General features: G+C 38.0%; 1 protein-coding gene across 2 annotated transcripts in view; it reads left to right on the top strand.

Moving 5' to 3' along the window:
• The window catches only part of ARID2 (AT-rich interaction domain 2), a 109,418-nt gene that overhangs the window by 82,967 nt on the left and 2,762 nt on the right, over positions 1-23,689 (top strand). The window contains exons 14-20 of one of the 2 annotated variants that reach the window (XM_074827398.1): positions 392-591; positions 967-3,830; positions 10,957-11,105; positions 16,590-16,728; positions 16,828-16,913; positions 22,177-22,300; positions 22,387-22,478. In XM_074827398.1, the coding sequence (XP_074683499.1) occupies positions 392-591; positions 967-3,830; positions 10,957-11,105; positions 16,590-16,728; positions 16,828-16,913; positions 22,177-22,300; positions 22,387-22,478 (3,654 nt within the window). The other variant, XM_074827399.1, reaches the window with a different exon arrangement.

The following is a 23,689-nucleotide window of genomic DNA, read 5'->3' as shown; positions in this document are numbered from 1 at the left end:
TGATAAAAGATCTACTGAGTTTTAAAGACATCCAGTTTTGGAATTTTAATTGAAACAAATGTTTAGAGTCTGTTTAATTTTATTTAATTCTATTTCAGGATCTTTGATAGGGTTTCTTCTCTGCTTATAGTCCTTCTAATTCTTTCCAAAATATTTTTTGGAGGTATTGTAGTTTTTACTTAGTTTGTATGAGATCTTGGCCAACCATCTGGTGGACCTGCTAGTCCTATGTGATGAATACTCAGATGCTATTGGAGAATCCTGCTGCATTGCAAAGATTCAGGTGTTAGTGCAGTTGCTCTGTGCACAAGAACAGTTAGTTAAAACAAAAACATTGTAAGACGGTTGAGTTACTGTGTTTATTAACATAAATTTATGTTGTATTTGGCAGAACTGTCTTTCCAAATCATACAGTGAAGAGAGTAGAAGATCCAAGTAACAATGGTCAAGCACATATACATGTGGTAGGAGTGAAAAGGAGAGCTATACCACTTCCCATTCAGATGTACTATCAGCAGCAACCAGCTTCGTCTACCCCAGTTGTCCGGGTTGATTCAATTCCTGATGTGTCTTCGTCTCCTTCGCCAGCAGGTTTTTAAATTAATTAAATATAATCTATTTTGCATTGATTGTGAAATGACAATAAAAGACAAAAGTTTTTGGAAATATTTTGAAAGTGTTGGAAGTCAGGGCCACGTGTTTTGCTTGATTTTATTCAATAATGTTAGGAATAGTATTGCAGTATGTACTTGCATACCATTCTAGTATTTGATGTGTGACCCAGAAACTTGTCAGTCAGCAGACGAGCCATTGTTCCTGCATCATGAATTCAGATGCAGTATAGCTGAGAAGAAACGGCTTCATATAGAATTACAAATTCAAGCCTTGGATTTTTAAAGATCTGTTACGTTAATGTGTTTTGAAATAATTTTTATTCCCAAACTTTTACTGTGTTTATTTCAACAGGAATCCCGCATGGGCTACCAAGCGTAGGAAATCACTATCAGAGGACCCCTATTAACCAGTCTTCAACTTTGACAGCAACACAAATGTCTTTTCCGATTCAAGGTGTTCATACTGTGGCACAGACTGTTTCTAGAATTCCACAAAATCCTTCTATTCATACACAGCAGCAACAAAATGCGCCAGTGACTGTTATACAGAATAAAGGTCCAATATCTTGTGAAGTAGTGAAGGCCACAGTAATACAGAGCTCTGTTCCCCAGTCTGCAGTTCCTGTTACTATTGCTGTAGGAGGAGCACCACAAGCTTCTAATCAAAATCACAGCACTACAGGACAACAGCCGTCTGTTACTGTTGTTAGTTCTCAGACGTTGCTTCACCACCAACCTGTAATTCAACAACAGTCTCCACTGCATGCAGTGGTACCAGGACAGATACCTTCAGGCACTCCTGTTACGGTAATTCAGCAAGCTGTACCTCAGGGTCATATATTTGGCAGAGTGCAAAACATACCAGCATGCAGTTCAGCAGTTTCACAGGGTCAACAGCTAATCAGCACATCGTCACAACCTGGGCAGACATCATCTCAGCAGTCCTCTGCTGGCAACCAGCAACAAGATACAGTCATCATAGCACCACAGCAGTATGTCACAACCTCTGCCTCTAACATCGTTTCTGCCACCACAGTTCAAAATTTCCAAGTAGCAGCTGGGCAGGTGGTTACAATCGCGGGTGTCCAGAACCCACCAACATCTCGGGTAGGGTTTCAGAATATTGCACCAAAGCCTCTGCCGTCTCAGCAAGTTCCACCTGCTGTGGTACAGCAGCCAATGCAGCCACAGCAGCAGGCTCCACCACCATCCCAGCAAAGTGTAGTGATTGTAAGCCAGCCAGCTCAGCAAGGTCAGACGTATGCACCAGCCATTCATCAAATAGTGCTTGCTAATCCAGCTTCTATTCCTGCTGGTCAAACTGTCCAGTTGACTGGACAGCCAAGTATTACTCCGTCTTCTTCACCATCCCCAGGTCCGGTTACAAATAATCAAGTCCCTACGGTTATGTCATCTTCATCTACCGCTCCGCAGTCACAAGGACCCCCTCCTACTGTCAGCCAGATGCTTTCTGTAAAGAGGCAGCAGCAGCAGCAGCAACATTCACCAGCATCATCGCAGCAGCAGGTACAGGTACAACAACCGATACAAATGCAAGTTCAATCACAACAAGCTAATACAGGAGTTGGCCAGCCTAACTCTGGTGAGTCTAGTCTGATAAAACAACTTCTTCTTCCAAAAAGAGGCCCCTCAACTCCAGGGGGGAAGCTTATACTCCCAGCTCCACAGATTCCTCCACCGAACAATGCAAGAGCTCCTAGCCCTCAGGTGGTTTATCAGATGGCCAATAACCAGGCACCAGGTTTTGGAGTTCAAGGACAGTCTCCAGCTCAGCAGCTGCTAGTTGGACAGCAAAATGTTCAGCTGGTCCCGGGTGCAATCCAGCCCCAAGGAGCAGTACAAACAGTACCCATTTCTAATTTACAGATATTGCCAGGCCAGTTGATCTCAAACAGCCCAGCAACTATTTTCCAAGGGACTACTGGCAACCAGGTTACGATAACAGTTGTGCCAAATACAAGTTTTGCTACTGCAACTGTGAGTCAGGGAAATGCAACTCAAATCATTGCTCCAGCAGGAATTGCCGTGAGTGGAGCACAGACAGGAGTTGGGCTACAGGTGCAAACACTTCCAGCTACTCAAGCACCTTCAGCTGGACAATCACCGTGTACTGCTGCTCCCCCATTCAAAGGTGATAAAATAATTTGCCAAAAGGAGGAAGAAGCAAAGGAAGCAACAGGTTTACACATTCATGAACGTAAAATTGAAGTTATGGAGAATCCTTCCTGCCGAAGAGGATCTGCAAACACCAGCAATGGGGATGCTAAAGAAAATGAAATGCAGGTGGGAAGTCTTTTAAATGGGAGAAAGTATAGTGACTCCAGTCTACCTCCTTCTAACTCAGGGAAAACTCAGAATGAGGCCAATCAGTGCTCACAAGTCAGTAATGGGCCATCATTAGAAATGGGTGAGAACGGAGCTCCTGGAAAGCAGAACTTTGAACAAATGGACACACAGGAAATTAAAAGTGATTTGAAGAAGCCCCTAGTTAATGGAATCTGTGATTTTGATAAAGGAGATTGTTCTCATTTGAGCAAAAACATTCCAAATCACAAAACTTCCAATCATGTAGGAAATGGTGAGATATCTTCAGTGGAACAACAAGGGAATTTGGATGCCACGCAGCAAGATACTGCCAAAGGTGATCAAGGGGAAAGAATTTCTAATGGGCCTGTATTAACTTTGAGTAGTTCACCTGTTGTAAGCGGTACACAGGAGGCTGCAAAACTGTTAACCCAGCAACTTAGTGGTACCAACACTGATTTACCTAATGGACCTCTAGCTTCAAGTTTGAATTCAGATGTGCCTCAGCAACGCCCAAGTGTAGTTGTCTCACCACAATCTACAGCCTCTGTTATACAGGGGCATCAAATCATAGCAGTTCCACACTCAGGACCTAGAGTGTCCCAGTCTACCCTGTCATCCGAAGTTCGGTCTACTAATGGCACAGCAGAATGCAAAACTGTAAAGAGGCCAGCAGAGGATAATGACAGGGAAACTGTTCCAGGAATTCCAAATAAAGTAGGAGTTAGAATTGTTACAATCAGTGACCCCAACAATGCTGGTTGCAGTGCAACTATGGTTGCTGTGCCAGCTGGAGCGGATCCAAGCACTGTAGCGAAAGTAGCAATAGAAAGTGCTGTTCAACAAAAGCAGCAGCATCCAACCACGTATATACAAAGCATGGTCACACAGGTATGTTGCAGTGTTCTTTTTATGTTTATTCTAACTGTGATTCTGACTAATACTGTGAAATAATGCGGGTGAAAATGTGGACTCAGTTGATAACTCTTGCGTAATATTTAAAATATCCAGAAAATGATGGTTTCTGTTCTTTCACGGACTAAAGTTCTAATAGTTTGCATACTTCTTCAGTGTCAGTGACAATAGTGGAATTTAAAATAGTTTGTAGCTTCATAATACAGAGTAAGGAAAGAACTTCTGCTCACTGATTTCTTCCTTAAGGGATTAACTGTTCTGAAAATAACAATGATTTGTCATATGGTCTTGTAAAAATGTCAGTATTGTTCTGCGCTTTATTTTGGGTCATTATTGCTTATGGAGGGGTGAATATGTTTTTTTGCAAGTTCATCACCACAGCTGCATCTGAAATGAGTTGAAGTTCCTGCATTTAAAGATGGTCTTCAAAAGCTTGCTTCAGGGGTTCACTACAGTCAGGAGAAAGTATTGTTTTGTAAATTTGTTGAAATATTTATGTTTGTTTATTACAAAATATTTGTAATGTTTATTTTGTTGATAAAATAAGCATTGTTTGGGGTTTTTTTCTGTTTGCCAAACTTTGGAGAGGGCTTTTATTTTTTTTTTTTCCCCCTTGATCAACTTTTAAGGATTTGAAAGTGATTACTCCTAACACTTTACTAAAAATGAGGTCTGGCCATCATTTGTGTGATTATTAATGAGTGCAAATAATCATGTTTGAGATTATTCCAGTCTCTAGAATTTATTTTAGTTTTCCACAAGGACAGAAAATCCCTCTCCAAAAAATGTTCCTAACCTGAATAGGAGCAAAAAGAATAGAATAGTAGGTCGGCAGTCACAGAGTTCTGACAGACCAGAGAGGGGAAATGAAGTCTTGAATGTATGTTAGTGCATTTTAACCTTGAGGTAAGACAGGTCTTTTCTTATCTTCCTTTTTTTGTTTGGTTGGTTGGGGCTTGGTTTGGTTTTGATGAGGTAACAGGTGTGAGGTAATGAGGTAACCTTACAGACTTAAACAGAGATAGAACTCAAAATTTGACAAGTGAGGGCTAGTGCTGCTACTTTTCCTGTGTCAAGTCAGGTTTCTGTTGAAATCTCTTTTGACTTTCCTTCATCTAGTTGTCAGAAATCAGGACTAAGAAGTTTTCTTTCTTTTTTCTTTCTTTACTTTTTTCTTTTAACTGCCACACGGCACAGTTATGTTCTTAAAATGTCTTTAAACTCACTTGTAAATTTTCACCTGGGTTTTATTGGAGAGATCTGTATTTTTCTGATATGTTATTTATCTTTGTTCTTACTAGAAATGATTTGACCAAAATGAAAGTGTCTGTTGGCAGCATAAGGACAATGCACTAGATTTTCTGTAGTGTGGATATATTAGCTGTGCCTTGATTTTTACAGTGAGTGTCCTTAGCTGTTACACAGCTTGAATTTCTGTTACAGCTTCACTAAGGATTTGGCTGAAATAGGAAATGGTGTGGCTACATGTCTGGAATGGAATAAATATTATCTGTGGTTATTTATTCCCTGGACATATGGCTGATAAGAATTTTCAGTTGTGTCTCAAACATCTACTAAACTATCAGACTTTCAGGTTTTTGAGAAGAGGGGAGTAGTACAGTAACTATTTGATTTGTATTAGATAACGTGTATCATGATAACAGAGGGGGAAAAAAAGAAAAAAATAATATTTTCTGTGCTGATAGTTTCTTTTTTACACTACCACTAATATCACTATCATTAATAGTTCCTACATTTTCTGTTGCCGGTACAAACAGAAATGCTGCCAGCTGGGTTTGCCATTCTGTAAAAATTTGCAGATCAAAATAACTTGGTTTAACGTCTGCTTCCATGAAAGTTAGCTCATTCTTCTGTCTGTAGGATGCCCTTTCTTTCTTCAAAATTGCAGGAATTGGGAGAAAAGAAGTTAATTAGTTTTGATCTTGGTGAACAGTCTAATTCGTTAGCTAATTGCCTTAACTATTACATATGGCGATTTGTGAAGCATGTCTATCATGGTAATGCTAAGTACTGACTTATAATAGAACCCACTTTATAGTACTCTGTTCAGATACAGGGAACATCATAGTTTGGCTTAAGAATTTTAAGGATCTTTCCACTCCTTTTAATTTTAAAGTGTTAGGCTATAAACAGTACCAAAATAATCCTGGCCAGCTCTTTTTTTTCCAAAGCTGCTGAGCAGCTGCAGTAACCATTACTTTTCTGGAAAAGCACGTGTTAAGTATTTCCAATATTGAGTCTGCTTTTAGGAGTATCGTTAAGACATCCAGAAACACTTAAGATGTAGCCAAATTCTCATGAGCTTCGTGACAGTTTTACTGATGACTTCTTTTGAGGTTAGGCCCTGTATAATCTACTTTCTCCCTCCCATTTTGAGAGTCTTCCTTGTATGATACGTAGCTTCCTTGTCCCTGACTTACTGAAGGGCAACAGCTAAGGAACACTATTTCACTTGAGCATCTGCATTGTTTTATCCTCTCTGCAGTACCTAATGTATATTGGCTGTCTTGGAGAAGAAATAGGAGAACGTGGTTCTTTCTGCAAGCAGGGTGAAATTTATTATAAAAACAACCCAATGGAGAAAAATGGTGAGGGACAGAGAATAAAGGGATATTAGCTATGGCAAACTTACATAGCTGCTGAAGCTGTTAGTGTGTGATTTCCTGTTTGCTTGTTATGTTAAAAAATTATTTTAAACTAGAGCTTGTATTTCATAGAAGTGAGAAAGAGATAGAAGAAGAAAATTTGTAATAAAATTAAAACCTAGCAGGAAGGCTGGAAAAGCAGATGTAGAGGACAGAAGAGGGAGGAGAGTATTGCATATGCAACTGCATCAGGATTAGTTGTCAAGAACTGCAGAGAGGAGAAAGGGAAGATGCTTGAACTGAAGATAATGAAGGGTGAAGAAATAGGGGAGGAAGGGAACAGCAATGTGAAAATTAAGGAAAGCAAGAAAAAGAGTAAAATAAACCTTAAGGGAATGTACAAGTTAAAAGAAGATTTGTTTCATGATATGAATGGTAGTTTGAAATGGCTAGTACTATATCCTTGTGGGGAAAAGTGTTGATTTAAATGGCCTACTAAAATAATGAAAATTATATACTTGCTTTTTATGGGACAGCCCACGTAGTGCTATCAGAATCCAGTTAGACAAGTACAGGTATTGTCTGTGTATAACCCGTGATTATTCCATGTTCTTTGTACACATCAGCAGAACTCACTGAAAAAATAACTACATATATGCTGACTTTCAAGGTTTTTCTTTATATTTTTTTCATTTTTATAAAAAATTGGGCTATGGGTTATATCAGAAGAGGAACATGTGATATACACAGTGTTGCAATTTTTTTTTCTTACATCTCCATCTGTATTTTGTAAGCTCATGAAATGTAGTCTAGGAGGAGACAGAACTGACACTTTACTTTCTTAGCTTCTTTTTATTTTGGTATTCCCTTTTCCTGGATTATTGCTTTCCTGAGGCATTGTGCTGGACCAGTGGATGAAAAATAAATGAGCAATTATCTACCTGTACACTTTCTTTCCTTTTCCACTTCTTACTCCTCTTCAAACGCCTCCAAAACATCTGTTAAACATAACCGTGTTGGTTTGTCCCAGTTGGTGTATGTTTTGAAGGAATGCTCTGATATCATGCCAACTTCCTAGAAGTGAGCAAATCTGACTTAAATTGCCTTATCTGGCTTTTAAAGTAATCACTTCCTTACTCATCACTGTCGTCCCCTCATAAACAATGTGTGCCCATTTCTCTTAAGGCCACCCACTTGAAACATGCCTGTGTGGAAATTTAGGTGGCAAAAACTGTGTGATCATTGCCTTAACTATTTGCTCCTGCTCTCTCTTGATTGGGAAGCTGAGAATTACCATGCACCAGAAAGCAGGTGTGTAGCTCCAGGAGCTGTAATTCATTCCTAGCCACAGAGCAAATGGCTTTCTCAACTGGAAGTACTGAAATAGAGAATCTCTGTGCTTTTATTGCTCTTCACTTGTGAAGTACACTGTTGCAAGGAGGCTTAAGCTTCAGTAATCTAACAAGGAAAGAACATTTGTTTTAGTGCCTACCCATCTACCTGATCCCTTCCTCACACTCAAATCCTGCTATATTAATTTTCTGCTTATAGGTTACCTTTTAATATATGTTCATTGTCGTGAAGAAGCTAAACATAAAATTTTGTAATACCTATAATATTTATAGGTATATAATATTTATAGATATTTTTGTAAATCCTATAATATTTTTAAAAATATTTTTATTAATAATTAACTGTTTATTGTTGAGTTTAATGTGTTTATTATGAGTGTGCACATACTAATGGTGGGAGAAAAAATGCAGCCTCATGTTTTTAAACTGCACATGGCTCTATACATCAACACGACCCCCATCACACTGGGATGCAGTGTGTTCTCTTGCTGATGGCACAGTAGGCGTTTTAAATCAAGTGGGCAGGTATCATGCTAAAATTGAGTTACCATTAATACATAAAGGGAATGGCACCACTGGTTCTGTGAAATCAAGGTGGTGGCCAGATACATGAAAGTAGAGGAGGGAAAAAAAAGAAAACAAAAATCAGCAGTATTTCTATCTCTTGAATGAATACAGGAAAGCTTTGAGATGTTCAAACATAGAACTTATGTTTCTAAAATAAAACCTAGGAGAACAAATGTAAATTCACTTCATTTATTTTAAGATATAATCAGCACAGTTGATAGGCAAGCAGTAGATTTGACTTAAAAATACATGGAAGTTGTAACCGCTTAATGCTGCAAGTTTGAGTGAAACTACTTTGCAGTACAGCAGTAATAAGAGAATTCTAAACAATAATTATTTTACACATTTCTTTTCAATTTATCAGCTTTTCTTTTCCTCATTGAAAAAAAACCAAAAACGTGTAGAAAGAAGTTATAGGGGAAACTGAATTTTAACTTTTTGTCCTGAAAATCTGTTTCCCTTTCTGTGCTCTTTTCAGCATGTAACATTTTGTGTTGTATATCTCAGTTCTCCTTGTTTAAAATAAACAATTTTTTAATGAGACAGCATTAAAACCTTTGAATTCCACTAGGAGAGCTTGCCAGAAAAACCCTTGAGAAAATTCATAATTCTGGATTAATTGCAGGGTTTGCTTAGAATGGAGTAAATAATACATGAACCACATATTGAATGATGAGAATTAAATGAAATACTGAATTCATTCAGTAAGCTCACTCTCTCTCTAGAACATTAAATGAGACAGAAGTTCTGTAGGATAAAAAGTCACATAAAAACCATCACAAATGTATTGATATCGGGATGCCAAGTGAAGACTGCAAAACAAACTGTACTGCTGACCCTTGATTATTTCAGCTTCACTTCAAAATGCCTTGTTAAAGGAACATTGATCTTAAATGCTCTACTTGTGTTTACCTTTTGTTAAAAGACACATTGTGAAGATTCATTACCCAATTTGTAAAATGGCTTAGAGGCCTTTAGATGAAGATCATTGAGTTCAAAATAATCTGTAGTTATGACTAATGGTCTTGAGTCCTTTCTTACCATTTTTCACACTCGCAGATCACAGGCATCATACAGTAGTTGTGCTGTGTTCAGGAGTTTTGCTGATTTTTGCCTTATTTTTTTCAGGATGTATGTTTGGATATGGGAAGTGTTTTGGTTTTGATGAGTCTTTTTTGCTGTCCTTTTGGTCATCTTATTAACATTGTATGACCTGTGATAGTTGACAACTCTGTTACCTTGTGTGACTGTTGTCCACGATGCCAATAGAGAACAGCAGGAGGAAAACTGGAGATCAGTACGCAAATGAAATGTTACCAGTTGCACTTAACTGTTGGTTTCTTTACAGTTAAACTCTAAAGCTATTCAGTAACAGAACTGTAAAGGCGTGCACCATTTGAAAGTGCTTCTTTTATAATATTCTTAGACATAGACTTGAAAGTAGTTTTGTTTCATCTCTTCAAAAGAGTATTATGTTCCTTTTCTAACAGTAGGGAAGAAAAGGATGTTAGGTCCTCATTCCTAGATAATATTCACCAGCTTAATTTTTTTATTGCCATCATCTTTATAAATGTCTTGCTGGCCAGAGCATTCCAGGAAAAAAAGAAGAGAAACAGTATTCTGAGATAAACACTGTTCTGAAATGGGAAGTCCATCATTCAGTATCTATTATTCAGAGAAAGAAATGAAATGACATCTTTTGGCTTTGTTTTTATCTTTTTTAGGTCACTTTTGAGATAGCTTTTATTCACTGTTAAAATAATGCCTTGTAATATTGTAAGGGAGCAAGGGGAACATCTTCCTTTCTGAAATGTTTATATTTCACTGTATGCAAGTTGTATGACATATATAGACATTCTGGACATGTGGTGTTCTGTATAAAGGTACGTGTGCTGGCTGGTTTTACAAGAGCTCAAAGAATTAGATCATTTGCTAAGTTTTACAGAGAAAATGCGATGTCATAGTTTGAGCCTACTGGTCTTGATAGTGTTTCTTCAGCATTGTTCAGTTTACCTTTTCTTATGCATTCTGTAACACAGGCTAATGTGTACTAATGCAGCAGTTCCAAGAGTTCTACGGCTGCTGCACATAAAACCATTTCATCAAAGAACATAAACCAGTTTTAGATGTATCAGTGCTCATTTTACTTCTTTTAGCAATATTTTCTCCTACATGTACATGGAAAAGCAGACTACTCCCTGTGCTGATGATATTGCAACCCCTTGAGTTTGCATGTTTATTTTCTTAAAGAACAAATAAAGCCTATGCAAAACAATACTAACCTTCGCTCCACTAGTGCCCTTGAGAAATTCCTTTGCAGTCATAACTCTGTATTTGAATTTGGGCATAAGGTTTAGTAATTTGAATATTAGAAACTTCTGCATAAATACTGCAGTGTAAAAGTTGTATGTCCCTCATGTTATTGTGTCTATTAATGCTTATTTGCGTTGAGTGTTAAGATCTGAAAACCTGTGGTGGAATAAAGTGTAAAATGAAAGGTCTTTGAACAAACAGTAAATTGTATGTCAAGTCTTGAAGTAAGTCCTGTTTAAAACTGTGTTTTAACTTTTTCTACAGAGCACACCTGCAACGTCGATACCAACAGTGCAAGTACAGGGCCAGCAGATCAATTTGCAGCCCCCTTCGTACACTGCAGCAAGTCAGCATGCAGAGCAAATGAAAAAACCTGGACAGAACTTCATGTGTCTGTGGCAATCTTGTAAAAAGTAAATGGCTCCTTTATTTAACTGACTTTTACTAATATGTAACAGATGCTTGTGTATAGAAGGTGATTCTACAAGTTCTATCCATTCTGTTTCCTTAAGTTACCTTATACTTTGGCAGGGGGAAAAGAAAAAGTGGAAAGTGTTGAGGAAGCTGAAGCTGACATGAGGGCGTGCAAGACATTTAACTGCTCTCAATTATACTTCCGAGCAAAAAAATGTGGCTTTCTTGTAATACATTGATTCTTCAGTAATAATTATTGTCATGTAGTTAAGTTAAAAAGAAGAAAAATTCCCAGCTCTGAAGCTTGTTCTCTGTGTTGCAAATACAAAAATAGTTACGTACTCCAGTTACAAATCATCTCCTGACATTTTCTTGTGTTTCCAGCTTTTAATCTTGTGGTTCCAGTTTTGCAAGAGCAGGGTGTTGCACTTCTATGTCCTGGTCAAACTCTTATTTAGAATATGACTAATTTTAGTAATTATGATACCATTTGTGTGCCACAGGACTCCATTGTCATGAAAGGAAATAAGAAGGATCTTAGCCTTAAGACTAGACAGCAATGATTGGACTTTTTTTTATTTGCTGTTGTTGTCCTTAAAAGAGAGGAGTGAGCTAGCAGGCTTTTGGATGTAGGCTTATAAAAAACATGATACTACCCTTGTTATCAGTATGTGTATCTTGACACTGATTTTAAAAATAACATAGGTTTGTGAATATGTGTAGTTTTCAGTGAAGGGTACAGATTGGTGAAACAAACGTAGTTGTCAAATAGCCACTTTGAAAACAGTGAGAAAAATTGCATAACGTATAGGATGGGTGTGAAAAAGGGTGAGACACTTCATCATTGTTGGACAAGGCAAAAGGGAGCATCAAGACAAGCTGACTTGGCAGAAGGCTGATGTGTAGACATTCAGAAAGTTGGGATGAAATGAAGAAGTTCGAATGTTTGGAACCAATAGTGAAAATGAGGTATTTGAACAGAATTAGAGGAAGGACAGTTAATCTGTAGACCCTTGAATCTGTAATTTCTGTTTCTGTTATTCCTTACAAACGTAATTCAGAGATCATTAAGTCAATGCAAGACGTACACAGATTTTTAGATAAGACTCTGACTGGTACTGTAGAGATCTGGTGCTTTTAAAATCATTGCCCTGTTTTCACTTTGAAAGTGGTATTTGTGTCTTTAGTAGGTGACACTTCTCTATGTGAGAAATACATGTAAGGCTTTACTTACTTTTTTACTTTATTCCTTTACTATAAATAAATATAACTATAGAGCCATACTCTACTGGCTGCACAATAGATGCATAAACACCTGTCTTGGTACATGAGGGAGTTGCACTGAGTGGAAATAAAGAGCTGGGGTGGTTTCATAGCAGAAGCCTCGCCAATTTGTACCATCTTGAAGAGTTTCCCGAACTGCAGTTTTGAAGCGTAAGTTAGTCACCAGCTTTATTCTATGTTTAAAGTTATGTGGAATGAGTTCTGTAGAGTTGAGGTGACATCTAACCATGGAACAAGCTGATGTCACATGTGAACTAGGATGTGAATATGTGCAGACAAATTTTGGGGCAGGAGGAACAACAATACAATTATGATTACCCTACACTATCAGTCTTTTTGTAAGTCTGTCTTAATATATTATTCCAGTAAGTTTTCCTGAGACTGAAGTTAAAGTCTATGAGGGTCATATTTTACAAGTTGATCTCTGTGTTTATTTCAAAGATAGTGTATTATTTCTGTTGCTTTAGTTTCTCCTGTCATTACTTACTGTACTGGGTTTTATTCATGGTCAAGTTTCATTATTTTCAAAAGCCTTCAGAGATGTTTTGCGTTGATAGATTGTAGTCCATGTGACACACAGCTCTTGTTCTTATGCTGTGTCTCACTTTTAAAATACTTACTTTGGTCCCAGCCTAAAAACAGTTTAGATAAACATTACACTCAGTGGTGAAGAGAACCAAAATCTTAAGTTAGCATCTTCCTCAAATGCGTAATTTTTTTGTTCATATTCCTTTGACAGCCTGATTAAAAAAAGGACTATCGAATCTCCTGTAGGCTTCCTGATTCTAACAGACATCAAGAAAAATATGGAATTGCCACCTGTTATTGTAACTGTTTTATTTATAGCTCTCAATCTTAGCTGTTTTTGAGTTGTTTAAGCAGGAAACAAGAAGATTCTTTTGAGTGGGTCATTAGTGTATGTGAACTTCACATCCACTACTTGGTTTCATTCATGATTGCTTAGCAATTTTTTTCCCCTAGATATTAAGCAGGCAGATTTATCATAATAGAATGATAGACTAGTGTTTCTTTCGTGGTGTTAACAATTAACCTGAAAGATATGATAGGAGACAAATTTGATACAATCATTTGCATCTGTTTCTCTGTGCATGTTCTTTAGTTTAATTCTCACAACATATTAGCATTAAGTTTCCCTTCCAGGATGTATTGCAGAATGCAGTGAAGGCCTTCAGAAATGTTTTATTGAGAATCAGAATAAATAAGAATAAATAAAATAGTGTATTCTTTTCCAGCCTGTAAACTTGGCTGCTGCAGTTGCCAGCATTCTAGTGGTGTGGATGCTGCTGTTTTGTTTTTTAGAACTGAATTAGGAAACATGGTAACAAAATTTTGAAATAAAATGAAACCGGGTTAGTAGCATCTGAAGGCCACAATCAGATCAGGCCCAATTATGCAAATAGTTGTAATGATTGACTCTCACAGATAAATTCAGGTTTAGAATCTGAAGGAAGTAAAACTCTAAAAGGTGTCAGTCAACACACTACTTTGCATTGAGGATCTAACAGAAAGTAGGTGTTTTCCTTTGAAGTTCAGCTGTCTGCAAGTACTGCTAATTGTATTCAGCTTAATTTAAAACCTACCATTTTGTTTCACAGGTAGGCAGGAGATGTCTGCTCTTGAATTGCTTTATATTTAAAAACTGAATTAGAAATGCTATTGAGTCTCCACTGCCTGTCAAGTCTGCTATTAGTTTAATGTTCTGTTCAGCAGCTGAACAGAATGATGGAGAAATTAGGTGGAAAACAAGAGTCTAGATTCAACTGACCGTATTCTTAGTACTTAAGCTCTTTTTATTAATGTGTTTAGGTGTTTCTTCAAGGAAAAAGTTTTTTCTCTGCAAAATGGCAGTAAATTTGAATCTTCTTAGATCAGTGGTTGAAGTATAATATGAATGTATTATACAGTGAATGAACCAAGATAGCTGAAATAGCTTTATTTTTCTTAAGGCCTTGGCACATTGAATAAAATGTTTTAAACTAGATTTTGGGTTTCACTTATGCCGTGAAATTTATTTCATCCAATGCCAGGAATTATTCATAAATAGGTTTGTGCCAGACTTAAGTTTACATAATGACTTCCCCTTTATTGTGGAAAAACGTCTTTCTATCCTCTGAAACATCAACTTTCACTGTTTCACTGTTTTATTGTCAGTTCCTACTGTGGGCTATCTGGACCAACAGCAGAGATAATTATTTCTTCTTCCAAGCTTCCCTTCAGTAAGAGCTCATTGGCATGGAAAAGATGAATGCTTTTTGAGAGAGGAGTATTTATTGCCTATGCAGCAGGAAATTGCTGTATTGCAGTGGGATACAGTTTATAACTAAGACTTGTCTCTGGGTGAAATTAGCTCTTTGACACCTTTATGGGGTTCAGGTATCTGTACACTTAGGCCTGTGTATCGATTGCAAGTATGTGTGTGTAATAGACACCACTGAAATGAGTAGTAGGATGTGGAAGGAGGTGGCTGGGTCAAAACACCTACTGATCTGCTGTGTTGAGAGTTCTGACTTGAACTTGTCCATAAATGACTGCTGTAGTGCTTCAGCCTTGACTGCTGTAAGTCTCTGATTGGAGGTCATCTCCCTTTTAGAACTGTTCAGCCTGGTGAGTTCAGTCAGACTTCTTAATGCAAATGCTTTTCTTGTTAACTGAAACTAAAACACTGGGATGTGAACCAGAGTGGCTGAGGTGGGTGCATGTGTTTCCTCTTTGGTAAGACTGCTGTGCCAGTGGTATCCCTCCAGCAAGTGCATGAAGATAGCTGGTGGTAATGGCTTCCCAAATGGCATCAACTAGGTTTCTAGATCTCTTCTGTCCAAGCCTTAAGTGGGTGTTGATGAGCTGGGTTAGTTGTATTGAAATGAATTGTGAGCAGCTAAGTATTTTGTTTATTTTGGCCATTTTTTCTCTGAAGTAAGGGGTGTAATTTGTAGTGCTTGAGATCGTCTAGATACATCTTAAAACCTAAAAAAACCCCCAACACTTAGAGTCATTCAGTATTTTCATTTAATATTTTTAGAAATATAGTGATTCTCCATTACTATCTGATATATGTTACAATAACACATCTTTTGTCTATGTGGCAATTTGAAAATACAGACCGAAGAACTGTTGATTCATCAGTATTTTGAGGTGGCATTCACAGTCAGTTTTAACTTTTCTATCACTTTGAAATGGAAGAAAGCCCTTATCAGTCTGAACTCACTTCACCAAATAGAACATACAGAAAACACAAAATATACTGTTGAGAGTATTACAGGGCCAGGTTTAGGACTACTTAATCTTTCCTGTTGATGCAGAAGCAGTTAATTTGTGAAATACCTCATGTCCTGTGCTCTGGGGCTGTCAGCAAGCAAAGTGCTTAGTTGGAGATTTTGGAAAGTCATTTTCATTTTGTGAAACACTGGAACAGGTTGCCCAGAGTGGTGGTAGGTGCCTTATTCCTGGAAGCATTCAAGGTCAGGTTGGGTGGGGCTCTGAGCAACCTGATCTAGTTGAAGATGCCCCTGCTCATTTAGGGGGGTTGGACTAGATGACCTCTAAAGGTCCCTTCCAATTCAAACTATTCTATGATTCTGTGACTTAAAAATTGAGATTTAAGTGAAGATGTTAAAAAGGGCCACATAAATGACATTTTTTGACGTCTGTGTACATCAGGAAATGATATCTAGCCATTTTCCCAATGTTTAGAATCTGATGCTAAAGAGCACTCATTTTAGATTGATCTCTTATTCCATCAGTTTTGACAAGCGTGCACTTTTGCATGGTGTGCACCTCTTTCCCCTGAGTATGACTGCCAGTAAAGAAGGAAAACAGGAAAAGGAATACATGAAACTCAACTTTTTTTAGCTCTTTATAGTTTAGTACTGTATTTTGCTTGTAGCGCAGAGAATGGATCTGTTGGAATTAATATGCATTATTTCTTTGGTAAAGTATAAGTAGAAAAACAAAATGATGATATTTCAATTGTGTTTGGCAAAATCATATTGCTATTTATTGGTAGCTCACTGGTAATATATGTACATATTTTTCATTTAAAAATTTTATGATCTTCTGTTTATCAGCGTGTGTTGTGTTTCAGAAAATAATGTTTAGCCTGTGTGGGTTTAGATTTGTGGTATTTGTCCTTTACCATTAACTGGAAAAAAACTTAAATTCCCCTCCCCTTCTTTCTGTAGGTGGTTTCAGACACCATCACAGGTTTTCTATCATGCAGCAACTGAACATGGAGGAAAAGATGTCTACCCAGGGCAGTGCTTATGGGAGGGATGTGAACCTTTCCAGCGGCAGAGGTTTTCCTTCATTACCCATTTACAGGTGCAGATTTTCTTTCACATGTTACTTCAGAAAATAGTAGGAATTTAATGGTAAATTTTCACACACCTTTCTCACTGTCTTTCTCTTTTCCCCAAACAGGATAAGCACTGTTCCAGAGATGCTTTGCTTGCAGGATTAAAGCAAGATGAACATGGACAAGCAGGAAATCAGAAGCCTTCCAATAAGTAAGAGACCTGAGTCTCATTAGCAATAGAGAAAATAAGAGAATTAGAAATTATTAGAAGAATTTGTGTATTTATAACTTGGCTTATCAGGTGAAACTCTGCATATGTAGAGTCTATAACAGTAATCAAATTTGAGGTCCGTTACAGTAAGACAAAATGGGCAAAAGAGGGAATAGGTTCTGATGTGGGAGATGTGGTTGCAGTTACCATAAGAAGAGCGGGTAATTCTTTAAGGTATATGGGTCAACACGCTGTGATAAACATTGTTCTCAACATACTCTCCTGATTTTTCCCAACTGGACAGCATTTTATAACTTTTATTGTAACAGGAAAGTGCTTGTAATCCAGATGGAAAGTGTTGTGTACGGTTCAGCTGTTTCATACAGCTGAGATGGATTGTCTTGTAATTTGCTGTATTCCTTTCAATTTTATCATCTAAATTTGGGCTGATTTGATGCCGGGACTCTTGTAATAAACTTTCCTTTAAACAAAGCAAACAAGATAAATACCAGCTCCTCTGCATCTTCTAATTTAGTGCTGTTACCTGGAATCGGCTTTGCCTCTCCTCTTTCCCAAAATGATTTCAACCATCTGGAATTACTATTGGAGAGCACAACACCATTGCTGTGGGGTTCTGGGGGTGGTTATGTTAATATTGGAGTTGTTCAGTTCAGTTACTTGTATAAATGTATGAAGACTAGGTTCTTTGTTAGTAACTAATTGGAATCTCTTTGCTGCAAGCTAAGGGTGTAATTATATGGTCCCAGGCAGATTTTTGCAGTCAGTTCTGTGGCTAGTTAAATTTCTCTGCTGCATCGAGCAGCTTGGTAGCAAGTTGAGTATTAAAGCTGAGAAACTTAGTTTGGGAGTCCTTTTAATATTTTACTATAAACAGACTTCTTAACACAGACTTACAATTGCTTTGTGGTGCCTTGTTTCATTACAATGAACAACATTCAGACCTCTGAAAACCACAAAATGAAGAATGATGGTAATGTACTCTTAAATACTTGGTAAGCGGGAAGCATAGGGCTGATACCATCTACTAGCATGATGTGATCTCAAGTCTGCCTTTTCAAAAATGTTCCATCCCACAGATAGCACATCCAGTAGCTCTGTGTCCTCACAGGCTTCTTTAAAATTGGCACAGGTACTCATATTAGAAAAAACATTTATACATCCCCTCTTCTGAGGCAGAATTCCCTAATTAGGTCAGGTTCAGAAAGTAGGAATTTATATGCACAGCCAGTTCTCGCTGAAATATTGAGACTACAATATCACAAGATACTAAGGATGTGATTTCAGAATACAGGTTGAAATAAGGGCATTCTACTAATCAAAGTAGGGTGTTGTAATGGTTTAGCCCCTGCCGGGGTCTGAGACCACACGGCCGCTGCCCCTCCCCCACAAAGGGAGTGAAATACAAAGCCCCGATCTGAGATAAGGAGAGGTTCAATACAGCAGTGCAATAGCAACACAACAAGCAACAACAATAACAATAACAGTAATAACAATGAACGGGGCAAAATATCTACCAATATAGCAGTGAGAGAAAACCCGGCTGCGCCAACCCCACGCGATCACCGATTCTTCCCGCGCTCTGGCACCTGGATGTGACATTAGCATGGCATATGAATAACCCGGCTAGAGCTTCCTCCCCCACTGCTGGGGAAACTTAACCCTATCCTGGCTAAACCAGGACATAATCCATCCCTTTATTCTATACCATGCGCGTCACATCCAGCTGCCATTTAGCAATTAGCATTAACAGAGGAAAATTGACAAAAGCACAGTATAACTCACGGTGTGTTTTCACCCACAATCAAGTCCCCTTGTGGTACACATCGGACCTCTCCATCCTTTTGCATCACCCACCAGGTGCACCCAGGTCCTTGAGCAAAAACAATCCCGGGGATGGGTTTGCCTTTGCCCGGCGCAGCACTAACCCAGACCATTTTTCCCAGCAGATCCCTCATGCGCACCACAGGGACTCTATCCCCGTCTACAACACGTGGAAATTTTGACTGAGCCGGGCCAGCTCGACTGGCAGATCCTCTTGTGTTCACTAACCAAGTGGCCTTTGTCAGATGTGTGTCCCAGTGTTTGAAGGTTCCACCCCCCATTGCTCTCAATGTAGTTTTTAACAGTCCGTTGTAGCGCTCGATCTTCCCAGAGGCTGGTGCGTGGTAGGGGATGTGGTAGACCCACTCGATGCCGTGTTCCTCTGCCCAGGCATCTATGAGGTTATTTCGGAAGTGAGTCCCATTGTCCGACTCAATCCTCCTCCCCCACTGCTGGGGAAACTTAACCCTATCCTGGCTAAACCAGGACAGATGTTTTTACTGTCCCTGTTCCTTCTCGTGGCTATGCACTGCTTACAGTGAGAGAACTAGCCTTAGTTTTTGCATCGTAAATCAATTCTGTTTTTTTAAAAAAAACAATCAGAAAAGTGTGTTTGCCAGATGAGTGGAATACACTTGCCTTACAGTCAGTTGAACACCAGTACGGGAGGTGGACTGAACAAAAGGAAGGGATTGAGACCTTTCTCTGTCAACACTCACAACAATGAGTTGAGAGTACACTCAGCTGTTTTATGAAATCATAGATGTTCCCTGTCCGTTACTTCTACTCTCTTCTCTCCATCACTCCTTTTTTTCCAAAGACAAAATCAACAAACGGGAATATTTTGATTATATGTTAATGTGTAACCCACATAATCTCACAGTGCTGCCACAGTTACGTTCGCACAGCTGAAAGGAGCATCTAGCTACATGAGGGATAACTGATCCCTTGATCTTGATAATTTGCTTTCCAGAATCAGTGACTTGTTAGATGAAACTCTAAGCTCGCTTCAGCAGGTCACCTCAAGTTGGTCACATCTGAAAGCTGATTTACAGGGTTTTCTCTTAATTTACTTTTTGTTGAGTCCTAGAAACTTGTCAGATATATCAGCATGCCACTGATAGTCCATATGATTAAACTCTTGTATGGAGCTGAAGCAACTTAAACTGGAGCTGAGGTGAAGCATGTGTAAGCTCCCAACTTTTAGGCATTAATTAGGCCAACTTTCTTCACTTAATCCCTCATTGTTTAGTCAAACTGCACCTACCTCGGAGAGTGCAGAATGAGTGTTATTGGTGCTGGAAGTAAAATCTGTGTAACAAACAAGGGCCCATTCCCCTCATCATTGTTTCTGTCTATCATAACACTGTATATACCTGAAAAAAATGTATAATGGCTTTTGCTAGAACCAGGTAGACAAAGTTAAGCTGCATTACAGAGTTGGTAGTATACCTTAATTCTGTATTTCTTTGCTTTTAAAGTTGTATTATATTAACTCTTCCTCTTCTGGTTTTCAGAGGTAGCTGAATATTACATTCTGGAAGGTCAGGTAGCACTAACAATTAACTGTATGTTGACTGTAGCTTTGTGCATTTGAATCTTTTTGGATTCATGTTAACTTTTTTTCCTTGTTGCCACTGAAGCAAAGGTGGTAGTGTGAGCTACCAAAAATATTCTTTGCGCACCATGGGAGTGCAGCAGGAGATAATTTTAAATCACAAGATGAATCGTATGGTTTGAAGTTAATTTGGTAATATAATTAAAGAAATTCAAGAAATCTAGATGTTTCTTGAGAGATACTCACCCACAGACAAAGTTGGTCCACTTGATGTCTCTGTAACTTTTTATTGACTTTTTTCCCAAAATCAGAAAGAGAAGACAATATTTTAATATAGTCCTAATTTATTGTAATTGTCCCTTTTTTAATACTTCTAGAATCAAGGCAATACTACTTCAACTTTCTAATATACAGTATGATAGCTGTTGAAGAGACACATTTGGAACAGCCTCCATTGATGAATTCTTGTTCTTTTCAATATAAGGAAAACAAAACTGTTCCAGAAATTAAAAACGAAGATGATAATTTCTTTACTGTGGTACTCAGTCTCCTATAAACATATGTCATTGCCCAACAGTTTGTTCATTCAGGCCCTGCCCTTCTCCCTTTACTTCATAAAGGTTTTCAAACTCTTGTATCCATTCAGGGCAGGATGACAGCGTGATTAGAGCTAAGTTTTTAGGGAGGTGCCTATCTGTTACTACTTCTTAATTGTCTGTTCTGTGGTTTAAAACCTCTCATATGAACAGTTTTTCTAATTTTTTAACTAGGTTTCCTTGTTAGAATTTCAGATTATGAAGTCTCTGTGAATAGAGAATTCAAGTTTCATTCTTAGAATATTCACTTACTTTCACTTAGTGAAAGATGCCTAAATAATACTCTTAAGGGCTAACTTTCATGTTAAAAAAAATGAACATTTACATTTGATTTATGCTGCCTTTGCAAGTAAACACTCCTTGCACTTCCAATCAGGGTATTGAAAGACTTCAGAATAACATTGTTCAGTATATTGAAGCATGGTGATACTTTTCACCATTGATACTGCAAAACTTTTGAGACAACATTGAGATTTACTTATTAAATGAAATTGCATATTTATACATTCTAAACTCTAATTGTGTGAATAATTTCAAAGTTTTACATGAAATAGAGCTTTGACTTCAGTGTTAATGCTGAAAATGGAGAATTTGCTTCCGCTATGTTTGTTATTTGTACCAGCTTTATAAAATACCCTGCTTAATTTATTAATGTCAGTCTGGAAGCTGCAGCAACAGGTAATTGGTTTTACAAATGTTTGATCTGATTTAACAATTAGATGTTTTATGTCTGAAATCATAACTTAAATCATGTTACTTTATATTACTTCTCACTAACCACAGTTAATATGTATTTTATATTGTCTTAGTGTCTAATGGTCCCAATGAGCTGTGTCAGGTTTTGAATAGCTTATTTTAAAGACATTCTCTGGCCAAATCTCAGATAATGTTTGCATCACAGCTATCACAGTTCCTGTTAAAGCCTGTCTGATAAAATGTTCCTTTAAATAGGTACGCTTCAGGAAGTGGCTGTGTTGTTAGTATAATGTATTACTTGTCCATCACAAATGTCATGGGTGATGAGCAGTATTTCTTCAAGATAAGTGTTTTTTCACATAAATAAAGCCCATAACTTTTCTGAAGGCTTTGCAATAAGGTTTATCTCTGTGGAAACAAAAGGCAAATCACATATCAGCACCAAGTATTAATGGATCTTTGTGTCTCTGTTCAGATAGGTTAAAAATTTGTAAATAAATCTTCAGAGTTGTTAATCTTCTAGAAAGTGGTGCAAAGCTTATTTTTATTAATTCTGTTTTTGCCAACGTAGGCAGCCAGCTGCAGGGGGTACTGCCTCTACTCCCAGAGCACAGAAGGCCATTGTGAATCATCCGAGTGCTGCCCTAATGGCATTAAGAAGGGGATCAAGAAACCTTGTCTTCAGAGATTTCACAGTTAGTATCATTTGACTCAAACATTAGATATTAATTGTTGCCTGCTACTACGGGGCTTTTACTTTTTTTCCTCTTTACTTCTGTAGGATGAAAAAGAGGGACCAATAACTAAACACATCCGATTAACAGCTGCCTTAATACTAAAAAATATTGGTAAATATTCAGAATGTGGTCGCAGGTAAGCATTGTATGATTCTTCTAATACCAGTGGGCAATGTTGTTTCTGTTCTTTTAAGTACCAAACAGTAGGTGGGTTTTACCTGTCCTTTAAAAAATCCAATAAGTACATTGACAGTGCAATTTCTCTACCAGTTCTGCACTGCTTAGTTCCCCACACAAGTGCTCAGCATCATCTTACCTAAGACAGTATTTGTGATCCAGACTTTTGAAATGTATCTGTTAAATTTGAGAGGTTAAATTTTTGGAGACAGTTGAGAGAAGCCTTTGCTGTGGGTCTGTCCCTTTTCCTCCTGAAGGCAGTACTGCATGACTCTGAAAATTAATTCTTCTGTAAGCAACTTCCCATTGGCAGTACCCTTTTATCTTGACTTGAGAAAGGGGTGAATGAGCTCTTATGAACATTTTCTTAAGTTGTGGAGTGAGACACAGTTACATTCCACACTTGCTCCCTCTCTGTTGCTTTCCCCTCCAAACTTGGGTTAACTCTAATAAATGACTCTGCTTTCCTCTCACTTGTAGAAAATCCTTCAGTAAGTAAATAGACCAATACCGACTTGTGGTACAAAGTAGGAAGTGTTCTTTATGATGCAAAAGGAGTAGTAGTTACTTACTGTGCCAGTAATCACCATGCATGCTGCTTCTGGTTTTTTCCAAGAATTTACAAGCTGAGTGTTTTCTTGGTTTTGTTTTGCATTGTTTTAGCTTTACAATAGCAGAAGTAATGATTTCTAATAAGAATCTATTAATTTTGTCTGTTTCTCAAAAACCTGTCAATAGGGAGGAATTTCCTAGTTGTAGTTCTAAACAAAAGGTTCTGGTACTGGTTGTAGAAATCCTCCTGCTGTCTTCAGATACCTAATTGAGGGTTGTAGTTAAGACAGAGACAAACTCTTCTTGGAGAGTGTGATGAAAGGATGAGGAGAAATGGGCAGAGATTGCAGCAAGGGAAATTCCAATTAGAGATAGTGAGTAAAAGAAATAATCATGAGCTGACTGAACATGGGAACAAGCTCTCCAAAGAGGCTGTGCAGTCTCTGTCCTCTTAGATATTCAAAACTGAACTGGATATAATTTTGAGCAGTGTGATCTAGCTAAGGAGTTGGCCCTGCTTTGAGCAGGAATTGGACTACATAACTTCCAGAGGCTCCTTGTAACCTGAATTAGTCCGATTTCAGTGTTCTCAGATTTAAGAAATCTTTGAAAGTTTAG

The sequence above is a fragment of the Strix aluco genome, chromosome 5 (genome assembly GCF_031877795.1).
Source record: "Strix aluco isolate bStrAlu1 chromosome 5, bStrAlu1.hap1, whole genome shotgun sequence".
NCBI classification, from domain to species: Eukaryota; Metazoa; Chordata; class Aves; order Strigiformes; family Strigidae; genus Strix; species Strix aluco.
This window is presented reverse-complemented; position numbering and strand designations above follow the sequence as displayed.